Here is a 14,467-nt window from a genome sequence, read left to right as displayed (position 1 = left end):
ATGGGAGATTCAAAGTAAGCGAACAGAGGAAGTTGAAAGACAATGACCTGGAAGTGATTCATTTTGCAAGCAATTAAACATTAAAACAACAAAGATTTATTTAACCTTGAGTAACTAACATTGAACACATTTAATAATATAATATTTAACATATTTATTGGAAAAATGCCTGACACATCTCTCCACTATCTAATGCTATCTATCTGGAGAGAGAGAGACTTAAATTGCACAAGAGACAAATATTTTCAATTTAGCTTGTTAAAAGTGTCATGAAGTTTCTTTGATGGTGAGGCATTCCTTCATTGCAGTCCCTCACAAAATATTCACTAAGTCCTTATCCAAATCTGGTGCACAATCAATAAGGTGTTGGATCATGATTGGGAGGAGAGGAACCTTCTGTGACTTCTCAGGAAGGGAGGACCTTATGGAAAACAGCCTAGGTCAGCAATGACATTGGGCAAACGCTCTGACCTTCTTTCGCTTTCCCCCCTTTATTTGGTTCTTGTCCACTACATCCATATGCCCAGATTTGGTCAAGATTGTGCAGGGAGCTTTACCATTGTCCAATCCAGTTTTTTTCTACTAACTTTCCTGGATAAGTGAAACTCAATAGATGTGTTACTCAGAAAGAAAATGACATAAAGATAAAGTTTCATGAACTTCCATGTCAACTTCCCAAGATTTTAGTTTAGTTAAACTTCAATTATTTAATATTTGAAATAAATTAAAAATAATGGCCAGGGATCTCATAAAATAAATTTTTAATTTAAAAATTAATGTAAATATGTAGGCTGGACATCATGCTGACAAATGTACATACACAAAGTGAATAAGACAACATAAAAGAGAATAACTCAACATAAAATAATTAATTCCAACTGAATTAAATAATAATAATAATAATAATAATTCAATTTTTTAATTAAAATTTTAATTAATTCAAATATTTGCAGAATATAAAAGAGTAAGACAAGAAATAAAGAAAAAATCTACAGATACTTTACGATTACAGAAAAAGATTCGAAAAGGTCAGTTTGTGTGCATGTGCATTTTTTATATAAATTGTATTGATTATTCTTTTGAGATTATTGAATTCTAAAAAAAATCACTTACTTCTATTTACAAAAGGTATATCTTCAAGAAAAATGAAAATTCAGAAACAATATTTTAAAGCAGTTTTTTCAATCTTTATTCAATCTTGACAGAACATTTCAAATACAATGGAACCTGCCAATGTGACCACCTTTATAACATGACCATCTCTCTATGATTACTAATTTTATTTGGCCTGAAATTTACTCCATAAATTTCAGAGAGACTTTTTCTCTGTATAGTGATTATCTGTTTATAGTGTGATAGTTAGATCTGGTTTTCCTGAAATGTAACCTGTTAAAGTGACCACTTTACAGAGAAAAGCTGATGGGTTTTTGGGCTACTGGCAACTCACATGACATGAAGTCATCCTACTTATAGGTCAACATCTGCTTCCCACATACTATAGTATTTACTTCGAAATGTTGTAAATCCATTACCAGAAGTCTCTTCAAAGTGCTACAACTGCTATAAGAAACTAAATTCAGTCCAAAAATCACTAAAAATGTTAAATAAATATTCTAAAAACTGAAAAATGAGAAATAATTTTATTACCTCTGAAATTGCCTTTTTATGCTATTTTAGGTCAATATCTAATTTCTTGGGCATTAGTGATTATAAATTTTTGGCTGGATTTTATGCTTGTTTAGTCTAAAATTTTCAGATATCTGGCAACACTGTTCAGACAGAAGTTAGAAAACTCCAGAAATATCAGTTTTTCATTGTACTGAAAATTTTTCTCTTATATGTCATACATAAGTGTATTCTGTAGTTTTGTATGTTTTATTCATTACTGATAGCATCTAAAATCTGTTCTGCAACTCCACAGCCTTCAACTATGGCTCCAACCAAACCATACAGAGAACTCTCTCTGAAAGAAAAAGTTGAAGTTATCAAGTTTCATGAATCCAGTAGTCAGTGAAAAGCAGCAGTCTTTGGATCAGGGAATAGTAGGGACATTTAAATTGAATTATAGAAAATATCTTTTATGAGCAATTATAGCAAGACAGAGAAAGGAAAAACTACAAATGAAATTGCTAACTCTGTCAACATTTTGATGAAATATATGGTGGATTAAGGCATCATGGGTTGAAATTCACACTACAACCATAAAAAAATGCTTCAAGTATGAATTTATTACAAATATGGATGAGCAAACTATAATGTGTCTGATGAGAATTATCACAATCTTCAGGAACTTATTGATGAACTGTCAGATAACAGTGAGATCAGTTCAAATGAATATGTGAATGTGGATGCACAGCTTCAAGTTTGCAATCATATAGAATCAGTCGATCTAGTGAATGACATTTTAACAGACGTTCAGAATGTTAATCCAGCTATTGTGCTTTTGGCTCTTGCAGATGAAAAAGATGGTGAAGATACAAGTATTGTTATAGAATCTTACAGAAAAAATGTGCTAGCTATGTGTGAAAAATTTGCTGTATGTTACTGCAAATTGTCCAACAATGCTTAAAATCATCTACAAATTGTTAAAAGAGACAGAATGCAAAATTCTGCAGAAAAAAATTATCCATGAAGCAAACAGATATTGCCAACTATTGTACATCTCAATAAAAATAAGACATTATTTTTACCAAATTAAATTTTTTGTATTGTATTGCAGTGTTTTATGAAATTAATGTGTATCCTACTTGTCATCTAAGTCTTGTGCTATATAAATCTACAGCTGTCAACACAAATAGAAATAAATTCACAAAACCTACAAAAAATTGCACAGAGTTTGCTTGTGTTTGCTTGATATAATGTATGTGTTCTCTATATACTGACCATTTATCTTGGTCCCAAGAATGGCCACCTTAAGCAGGTTCCACTGTATGTGAAAAATTTATAGAATACAGCTTATGTAAACACTTATTTGAAACTGATGGGATAGTTTTTGATGTATGTTGGAATATTTGTCAAGATTTTGCAAAAATCGCAATCAAAATTGTAAAAAAAAATTGTAAATCATCTAGAGTAGGTTACAAAGAGTAAATTTATGAAGCTAAAATCCAGTATAAAATTGTTCAATTTTTAGAATATTGCCAAACATAGCAACAATATTTTTATGGATTTTTTTCTCCCCTGTTTATTTATTATTCATCAGATAAAATGATTAGTTGTAGGTATCTAATAACTAATTTGTAATAAGTTCAATCAAAATTGTAAAAAAAAATTGTAAATCATCTAGAGTAGGTTACAAAGAGTAAATTTATGAAGCTAAAATCCAGTATAAAATTGTTCAATTTTTAGAATATTGCCAAACATAGCAACAATATTTTTATGGATTTTTTTCTCCCCTGTTTATTTATTATTCATCAGATAAAATGATTAGTTGTAGGTATCTAATAACTAATTTGTAATAAGTTTGACAGAAATAAAAATGAAATATGTCATAATAATAATAATAATGTAAAAAGGTCAAAATTTAATTATTAATATTGAATNCAGTTTTCAGGATGCATAGATTTTCAGGATGTTTCTAGCTCTTACTCAGCTTTGACCCAGAAGGAATTAAATAGTGCTTTAAAACAAGTTGTGAGGGAATTGATAGGAAAAAAGAAAAGAGCCAGAAGAAGCTGATTATGACACTAAAACTGAGTCAGAAAAGTGAAAGATAATAGAAGATAATTGCACAATGACTCCAAACAATCAGCTGATTAGGCAGATGAATTTTTATAGAAGACAAGAATAGTAGAACACAACTAATCTGTCAAGAATGTGGTAAAAATGTCTGTATTAACTGTTTTATAGTCCTTATATGTGCCATGTGTAAAACTGAGCAACGGAAGTGGAGTGACCTATTTTTTAATTATCTAGATGTTTTATAACTGCATTTGTTCAATAAAAAGTTTTAAGATTAACTCCTCCTTCTCTTTATTCATATTTTCAAAAAATAAAAATAAATAAATATTGAAGGATATAAAATAATATTATATATGTGATGTAATAGCCACAATGCAGCCTCTCACAAAACTCTAAAAGGCATACCCACCAAAGTGTTAATGAAACTTTCATTGATCTTGATTAAATCAATATTACTGAATAAAGATATATTATTTATCTTCATATATGTTATCCAATAAATTTTTAAGAAATTTTCCAGGATCCTTATGGATTTTAGAATCGTGAATCCTATTTTGCCAGGAATTTTTAGATGTAAATTTCTACAAACATAAAGAGATTCAAACAGAAATAATAGTTTCAAAGAAAATAGTTTCACAAGGAAAAAGGAAAAAAAGGTTCCTTTAAGGTCTATTCTTTCCAAAACAGAAACAAAAATGAATTATGATAGAAATTGAAATGATGTTCTAAGAATCTTTTTAGAAATAAATTAAATATTACAAAATATAATGATGGTTATTAATTTACAATAAACAAATAAAGTGTTGCTGCCATAATCAAAGCTTTATTATATCTTTATAAGTTCAATCAGCATGAGTGCTAAGAAATAGTGAAAATAAAGAGTAACAGAGCTTTTCAAAGAAGACAGTTCAATAAAAATTTTAAAAATTTGCAATTTATAAAAATTTTCAATAAAGAAATTTAAAATAAACTTTTTGAAAGATAACATTGGAATTGAACTTAAATATAAAATTGTTTCATTTTCAATGTCCAATTCAAGTTTAAATATTACATTAATATTTACAATATGTTATTTTTAACCACATTTTAATTAAAGCTTAATAACAAATTTTAATACTTATTATTATAATACTTAAATGGAAATAATACTTACTTGAAAAGACCAAGAAGTATCAGAATTCTTCATATCATTAAGAATTTCTTCACTTGAACTGGGAAGTGAATATGGGTCTTGTGTTAAGTTAGTCAATGATTCTAAAACTTCTTGCAGATGAGTCATCTCTTGCAGCATTATTAATTCTGATTTCTGTAGAAAAGTAATCAATATATTTAATATTATATAATGCTATTAATCTGCTTTTAAATTAACTTTTAAACACAGATTATCTGCATGAAATTACAATAATTTAAAATTTCAGAAAAGAAAAGAAAGTTTAGTAAAGAACTTTCAATTCCTTAGAGGTAAATGTAAATATTTTTCTCTCTTTATTATTACAGAAATTGCTTTTAGCCCTAAGTATAATTAAATTAATTAAAATATCTATAACCATGAGGCAGATAATAGTAAGGGCTTATCACACCAATGATCATGGGCACAAATGCTCAAGAATCAAAGTAAAAACATTGAATAAAACAAAAAGGGGTGTACAATAAGATGATTACATAATTATAAAAACCGTAAAAATCCAAAATTCATTTCGAACTATTTTCCAATAGAAAAATAGTCCCTCATCAGTTGGTATTAACGAGAGGTCTTAGTATACTGAAAAATTATACAAGGTGAAAAAAAATTAAATCTAAAATTAAACTTAAAATTATGCCTAGAGCTATACAATATAAAGATGAAAACATTGCCATGACTATATGAGCAGTAAGCATTGTCAATGTAGACAGGAGTAATATTTCTTCCTAACGTTGCATGGTGACGTGACGAACAGGGTGCTGATACAAAAATAGTTATGAGTTAGCCGAAATATTGGTTAACAGTTATGAACTAATGTTATACAGCCAGTTTAAATTATATACATACCAAAAAAAAAACAGTAGGACAACAGAGTTGCAGGTTCAGACATTTCTACAAGATGCAGGGAGCGGTTACATGTGTAAGGTAACACACCTCCTTTGCAACCGCTCCCTGCATCTTGTGGAAATGTCTGAACCTGCAACTCTGTTGTCCTACTGTTTTTTTTTGGTATGTATATAATTTAAACTGGCTGTATAACATTAGTTCATAACTGTTAACCAATATTTCGGCTAACTCATAACTATTTTTGTATCAGCACCCTGTTCGTCACGTCACCATGCAACGTTAGGAAGAAATATTACTCCTGTCTACATTGACAATGCTTACTGCTCATATAATCATGGCAATGTTTTCATCTTTATATTGTATAGCTCTAGGCATAATTTTAAGTTTAATTTTAGATTTAATTTTTTTTCACCTTGTATAATTTTTCAGTATACTAAGACCTCTCGTTAATACCAACTGATGAGGGACTATTTTTCTATTGGAAAATAGTTCGAAATGAATTTTGGATTTTTACTGTTTTTATAATTATGTAATCATCTTATTGTACACCCCTTTTTGTTTTATTCAATGTTTTTACTTTGATTCTTGAGCATTTGTGCCCATGATCATTGGTGTGATAAGCCCTTACTATTATCTGCCTCATGGTTATAGATATTTTAATTAATTTAATTATACTTAGGGCTAAAAGCAATTTCTGTAATAATAAAGAGAGAAAAATATTTACATTTACCTCTAAGGAATTGAAAGTTCTTTACTAAACTTTCTTTTCTTTTCTGAAATTTTAAATTATTGTAATTTCATGCAGATAATCTGTGTTTAAAAGTTAATTTAAAAGCAGATTAATAGCATTATATAATATTAAATATATTGATTACTTTTCTACAGAAATCAGAATTAATAATGCTGCAAGAGATGACTCATCTGCAAGAAGTTTTAGAATCATTGACTAACTTAACACAAGACCCATATTCACTTCCCAGTTCAAGTGAAGAAATTCTTAATGATATGAAGAATTCTGATACTTCTTGGTCTTTTCAAGTAAGTATTATTTCCATTTAAGTATTATAATAATAAGTATTAAAATTTGTTATTAAGCTTTAATTAAAATGTGGTTAAAAATAACATATTGTAAATATTAATGTAATATTTAAACTTGAATTGGACATTGAAAATGAAACAATTTTATATTTAAGTTCAATTCCAATGTTATCTTTCAAAAAGTTTATTTTAAATTTCTTTATTGAAAATTTTTATAAATTGCAAATTTTTAAAATTTTTATTGAACTGTCTTCTTTGAAAAGCTCTGTTACTCTTTATTTTCACTATTTCTTAGCACTCATGCTGATTGAACTTATAAAGATATAATAAAGCTTTGATTATGGCAGCAACACTTTATTTGTTTATTGTAAATTAATAACCATCATTATATTTTGTAATATTTAATTTATTTCTAAAAAGATTCTTAGAACATCATTTCAATTTCTATCATAATTCATTTTTGTTTCTGTTTTGGAAAGAATAGACCTTAAAGGAACCTTTTTTTCCTTTTTCCTTGTGAAACTATTTTCTTTGAAACTATTATTTCTGTTTGAATCTCTTTATGTTTGTAGAAATTTACATCTAAAAATTCCTGGCAAAATAGGATTCACGATTCTAAAATCCATAAGGATCCTGGAAAATTTCTTAAAAATTTATTGGATAACATATATGAAGATAAATAATATATCTTTATTCAGTAATATTGATTTAATCAAGATCAATGAAAGTTTCATTAACACTTTGGTGGGTATGCCTTTTAGAGTTTTGTGAGAGGCTGCATTGTGGCTATTACATCACATATATAATATTATTTTATATCCTTCAATATTTATTTATTTTTATTTTTTGAAAATATGAATAAAGAGAAGGAGGAGTTAATCTTAAAACTTTTTATTGAACAAATGCAGTTATAAAACATCTAGATAATTAAAAAATAGGTCACTCCACTTCCGTTGCTCAGTTTTACACATGGCACATATAAGGACTATAAAACAGTTAATACAGACATTTTTACCACATTCTTGACAGATTAGTTGTGTTCTACTATTCTTGTCTTCTATAAAAATTCATCTGCCTAATCAGCTGATTGTTTGGAGTCATTGTGCAATTATCTTCTATTATCTTTCACTTTTCTGACTCAGTTTTAGTGTCATAATCAGCTTCTTCTGGCTCTTTTCTTTTTTCCTATCAATTCCCTCACAACTTGTTTTAAAGCACTATTTAATTCCTTCTGGGTCAAAGCTGAGTAAGAGCTAGAAACATCCTGAAAATCTATGCATCCTGAAAACTGTTTGGTATATTTTCAAACTAATATAAGTCTAAGAATTTATTGAAACTATGATATTTTTAAATAAAAATATTTATGCAATGGGTATGCAAAAAGTAGACTACTGTTTCAAATACATTTTAAAAATAAATAGAAAAATTACCACAAATTATATTTACATCATAAGGTTACATATCTTATGATGTAAATATAATTTTCAGTAACTTTTCTATTTATGTGGTGGCAGTTACATCACAGATATGATATCACCTAATTCAGAGCTCAGAAATAACTAAGTGGTTAGAAACAGGAAAATCATTAAAATCATTATACATGTAGATGGTGATGTATGCTATGAATAAGAAATACTGAAGTGCACTTCTGCACCACCTATGCACAATGTCTTAAATGAGACATTATCAGAATTGTGCAGCAATTTGACACAGGTATGACTTCTGAAGGATTATTAAATCACAATTGTCAAAATATCCTTACATTGATTTAGAATTACATGTTTCCTTTTCAATAACTGTGCATCTAACTCTAAACTAATTCTAATAGACCAACTTTATTAAAAATTTTAATTTTTCATTATTATAAGAATTATCCTTTCTTAGACATATGAATTAGAAGAGTTATGTTTCTCTATTATGAGACAAAGCTTTTAATTCTCTTTTTGAATCTTAAAGATTCTTGGATTTGTATATCTCATTATTTTTATTCCAGATGATACTTCTGGAAGATTGTTATTCTTTTAAAATAATTTTCTTTATATCATTTAAAATCATGCTGTCTCTGATTTCTTGGTTGCTGCATAAGTTCATTCATTTTTATTAAATGGTCTAGCATGGGTAGGCAACTCAAAAAGTTGTTGCTGTGTCATATTTGGCACGCCAACAACTTTTTTCCGGCAATTAATCCATGGCTTACCTTTAAAAAAATTCCAATATGTTTGTTGAAATTTTATATTTTAACTTAAAATAGAATACAATTTTATTGAGTAGAACAATACTAATGGAGAATTCTGTCATTCGAGCTCCAAGAACACCAAAATTTTTGCTTTTGGGAAAACACATAAACCAGACTTTCAGCTACGCCCAGTTATAGAAAAATGCAATTTGCCAACTTTTGCTATTGAAAAGCAACTGGTCAAGTTTATATGAAATAAGGCTCAGGAGTACCCCTTCTCCATAAAAAGTTCGGTACAACTAGTGCAGAAGCTGCGGGAGGTTACGCTTAAGGACAAGGAATATATGACAGTAATGGATTATAAAGCATTATACCCTTCAATAAAATTAGCATCCTGTTTTTGTGCCTTGAGGGACTTTCTATTTACCAACATAAAAAATGCTAGGAAATATCACAAGCACATTTTAGAACTAGCCGATTTGGTTTGTCATTCGTCGTTTTTCGTTTTTGAAGGGAAGACATATCTTCAAGGAAGGGGCGTCCCTATGGGCAGCCCAAAGAAGCTCGAAAGAAGTATCCTACCCATCTTTAGTAACGGTATAGTAATATACTCCAGACATGTCGATGACATTTTTATCTTGTGGAGAAATGATGACAATGCACAGAATTTTATAGACAAGGTCAACAATAACCCATATGGGTTGACTTTGGGTTTGGACCAAGAAAGCGAGAAGAATGTTAACTTCCTGGATATATCGATCACATGTAAAGAAGGGGAAATATGGACAAGCATATATCGCAAACCGATTTATCAATCTATTATCATCCCAAAGAATTCTACGGATACTAATCACGTTAAATATGCGGCATTTAGAGCATGGATTAAAAGAGTGTACACCCACTGCACGAATTTATATGATACATATGAGGAATTAGATTATATACAAAAAGCAGCGGCGCAACAGGGATACCGCAGAAGTGAGATTGAGGCACTTATTAAAAGGCTACAGAAACAAAACCAACAACCTCTCGAAACTGATAAAAAAAAAATGTGGTACTTAATTATTTTCTGTTTCTTAACAAGATAATTAGGAAAGTTGCCAACAAAAATAATCTAAGAATAATATATCGATGCAATCCAACTGTGTATAGAATGTTAAGGAGTGATAAGAAGAAAGATAATCGAAATAGCTTGACGGGAGTATATTCTATACCTATAAAGGATCGTCGTTTTAATTCTGACCTCGTGTACATTGGGGCAACGATGTGAAGCTTAAACAGGCCTCGGAGTCACTCACTTTTCTCACTTGTACTCACTTTTCTGAAGTATCCTCACTTTTCTCACTTTTCAGGTCATTTTCTCACTTTTCTCACTTTTCAGGTCATTTTCTCACTTTTCTCACTTTTTTGGTCATTTTCACATGCTTAATTAAGATGTGGGACAAATCAAAAATAATTTTAAAGACAAACTATCTGCCAAATTATCGGACTATCGGAATAGAATTTTCTGGAAGAAAATACGCAGCCCTGNATATAATGTATGTGTTCTCTATATACTGACCATTTATCTTGGTCCCAAGAATGGCCACCTTAAGCAGGTTCCACTGTATGTGAAAAATTTATAGAATACAGCTTATGTAAACACTTATTTGAAACTGATGGGATAGTTTTTGATGTATGTTGGAATATTTGTCAAGATTTTGCAAAAATCGCAATCAAAATTGTAAAAAAAAATTGTAAATCATCTAGAGTAGGTTACAAAGAGTAAATTTATGAAGCTAAAATCCAGTATAAAATTGTTCAATTTTTAGAATATTGCCAAACATAGCAACAATATTTTTATGGATTTTTTTCTCCCCTGTTTATTTATTATTCATCAGATAAAATGATTAGTTGTAGGTATCTAATAACTAATTTGTAATAAGTTTGACAGAAATAAAAATGAAATATGTCATAATAATAATAATAATGTAAAAAGGTCAAAATTTAATTATTAATATTGAATTATATGTAAATTTCATTTATAATTATTTTTGTTAATATTATGCATGAATATGTTTGTGGCTTTGTGTGTATGTGTTGTGTACAGTAAGTGCTACTTATTGCAATATCCATTGTGGATATTGTTATCAGACTAATATTATCAGAATCAACATGTTCCAAAACATATAAATTAAATAACAGTACAAAACTTTCACTTATTGTAATCAGAAATTCTTTATAATGGTAAGTTTGAATTTGCTTAGCCAACTGACAAAACAGATAATAATGGTTAGAAGCCATGTTGTTCCAACAAAATTGTTAGTACAACAGTCAGAATTAATATAAATTAAATTTTTTAATCTGTTATTTACTCTTAATATGTTAAACATTAGTTTTAATCTTGTACTTAATACTGTATACAGTACTGTAGTTTAAATTTCAATTTCTGGTACTTGTTACTTCATTTATAGACTAACTGTTTGTTATTTGTTGAAGATTGTGATCTTCATTACTGTTTAATTAAAATACAGTACTATACTATACTTCTTAACATAATAGAAGAAGCAAATAAAAAATGCAAAGATTTTCCCTGAAAGATAAACTTGAAATTTTAGAATGCAATGATAGATTACTGTGAAGCTCTGTTATCATAAAATAAAAAAATCACAATAATGTGAAAAATTATGAAATAATTAAATATATTTTATTTTAAAAGTCAGTATATTAAAACAGTAAGCTAGTAAAATTTAAAATATCATTTCTTACTATTTATTTTTAAATACTTAAGGACAATTTAAATTAAAATTTTCATTTTCATTGAATTTTATTCTTTAGGTGGAATAAAGATTTTAATAATTTTTTGTAATTGGAAATAGGAATTCAATATTCCCAGTTAATAGAAAATTATTATTTGTAAAACAATCAAATTCAAATAAATGCACATTATACTGTTGATTTTGATAACCAAAAAAATGTTTATTAACTAAGAGAGAACAATTGATAATTGAGTCATTCACAGGCCAATCGATTAACTCCATTTGTAAATCCTTAATATAATAGTTTTTATTTTTACATTTTCAAAAATTACTATTTGACAATGAAAGTGAAAAAATGTCATTCTTTTATGACATTTTGAAAGTTGTAAGAAGAATATATAGGATGAATTCCCAGTTTTTACATTTCTTGTTATTTAAATCAGTTTGGTTTATTTCTTAATTTATCATACAGATTCTTCTTTAAATAATTTCAACCTCATCTGAAAATATAGAATACTTTTATGTACGAATATTGCGATTCGTGGCATTCATTACTCGCGCATATTGACCGTGATTCCATTGCCAGTCATTCACTTATACTGCAATGGGCTTAATTGTGACGAAGCACTTAGGCTTTTATGAAAGTTGCTCTGCAATAATCAATCAATGAAATGTAAAAAATAAAATTTTTTTAACATGAAATTGTAGCACCTAAATAGGGCCATTTTCTTCAGAAGACCTTCCGGGAGGCATCCCTCCCGGCATATCGTCCACATGTCGCGTTGTCATAACCAAATAAACCAATCTAATATTTATTAATTAATAAAACTACGAGAACAAGAAATAAAGAGTACACTATTCAATTATTGTATTTTATAAATTACTGTGCGTAAACAATAAATTGTTTTCATTTAAAGGGAAAAGTTATCTAAAAAAGGAATATGCTTGTTTTCTTCAAAAAAGTATTCGCTTTTTAAGCAGTTCAAAATTTTTTTAGGTTAAAAATTAACAATTTATTGATTTATTACGGAATAATTTGACACACAGTTTATTTAGTATTACATTTATATGAATTCTTTAATTTTTATATACAGTTTTCCAGCATGTGCTACAACTTAGCAGTAGTTAATTAATTAATTATTAAATTAAAAACACCTTTAATTCNATTATATTATTAAAAAGATGTATATGTATTTTTAAAAATTAAATTATCTTTTTTATTCTAATGTATTTTGTATTTATTGGAAATATTTTTATACTTTTTTAAGTTGGGATATGTGATATTAAAAGGACATTAAACAGTGCTTTACAAGACGTCAATGATAAATATTTACTATTAGAAGAAACTGAAAAACAAGCAGTACGCAAGGTATTAATTGAAGAAAGAAGTCGATTTTGCCATTTAGTCACGTTTATAGAACCAGTCATTGTAAGTATTTTGTTGAATTAAAATTTGACAACTATAACTAAATTATTCTTATTTTAGTTTTAATTAGAGAGAGAAAAATTAAATTAATTAAAATATCTATAACCGTGAGGCAGATAATAGTAAGGGCTTATCACACCAATGATCATGGGCACAAATGCTCAAGAATCAAAGTAAAAACATTGAATAAAACAAAAAGGGGTGTACAATAAGATGATTACATAATTATAAAAACCGTAAAAATCCAAAATTCATTTAGAACTATTTTCCAATAGAAAAATAGTCCCTCATCAGTTGGTATTAACGAGAGGTCTTAGTATACTGAAAAATTATACAAGGTGAAAAAAAATTAAATCTAAAATTAAACTTAAAACTATGCCTAGAGCTATACAATATAAAGATGAAAACATTGCCATGACTATATGAGCAGTAAGCATTGTCAATGTAGACAGGAGTAATATTTCTTCCTAACGTTGCATGGTGACGTGACGAACAGGGTGCTGATACAAAAATAGTTATGAGTTAGCCGAAATATTGGTTAACAGTTATGAACTAATGTTATACAGCCAGTTTAAATTATATACATACCAAAAAAAAAACAGTAGGACAACAGAGTTGCAGGTTCAGACATTTCTACAAGATGCAGGGAGCGGTTACATGTGTAAGGTAACACACCTCCTTTGCAACCGCTCCCTGCATCTTGTGGAAATGTCTGAACCTGCAACTCTGTTGTCCTACTGTTTTTTTTTGGTATGTATATAATTTAAACTGGCTGTATAACATTAGTTCATAACTGTTAACCAATATTTCGGCTAACTCATAACTATTTTTGTATCAGCACCCTGTTCGTCACGTCACCATGCAACGTTAGGAAGAAATATTACTCCTGTCTACATTGACAATGCTTACTGCTCATATAGTCATGGCAATGTTTTCATCTTTATATTGTATAGCTCTAGGCATAATTTTAAGTTTAATTTTAGATTTAATTTTTTTTCACCTTGTATAATTTTTCAGTATACTAAGACCTCTCGTTAATACCAACTGATGAGGGACTATTTTTCTATTGGAAAATAGTTCGAAATGAATTTTGGATTTTTACGGTTTTTATAATTATGTAATCATCTTATTGTACACCCCTTTTTGTTTTATTCAATGTTTTTACTTTGATTCTTGAGCATTTGTGCCCATGATCATTGGTGTGATAAGCCCTTACTATTATCTGCCTCATGGTTATAGATATTTTAATTAATTTAATTATACTTAGGGCTAAAAGCAATTTCTGTAATAATAAAGAGAGAAAAATATTTACATTTACCTCTAAGGAATTGAAAGTTCTTTACTAAACTTTCTTTTCTTTTCTGAAATTTTAAATTATT

General features: G+C 28.4%; 1 protein-coding gene across 1 annotated transcript in view; it reads left to right on the top strand.

The window, feature by feature from the left end:
* The window catches only part of LOC111614597, an 89,700-nt gene that overhangs the window by 48,538 nt on the left and 26,695 nt on the right, over positions 1-14,467 (top strand). Inside the window, exons 11-12 of the mRNA XM_023355967.1 lie at positions 959-1,028; positions 12,931-13,091. Coding sequence (XP_023211735.1) covers positions 959-1,028; positions 12,931-13,091 — 231 coding nt within the window. The remainder of the gene's footprint in view (positions 1-958; positions 1,029-12,930; positions 13,092-14,467) is intronic.

The sequence above is a fragment of the Centruroides sculpturatus genome, unplaced genomic scaffold, assembly GCF_000671375.1.
Source record: "Centruroides sculpturatus isolate CEXI.00-Female unplaced genomic scaffold, Cexi_2.0 scaffold768, whole genome shotgun sequence".
NCBI classification, from domain to species: Eukaryota; Metazoa; Arthropoda; class Arachnida; order Scorpiones; family Buthidae; genus Centruroides; species Centruroides sculpturatus.
This window is presented reverse-complemented; position numbering and strand designations above follow the sequence as displayed.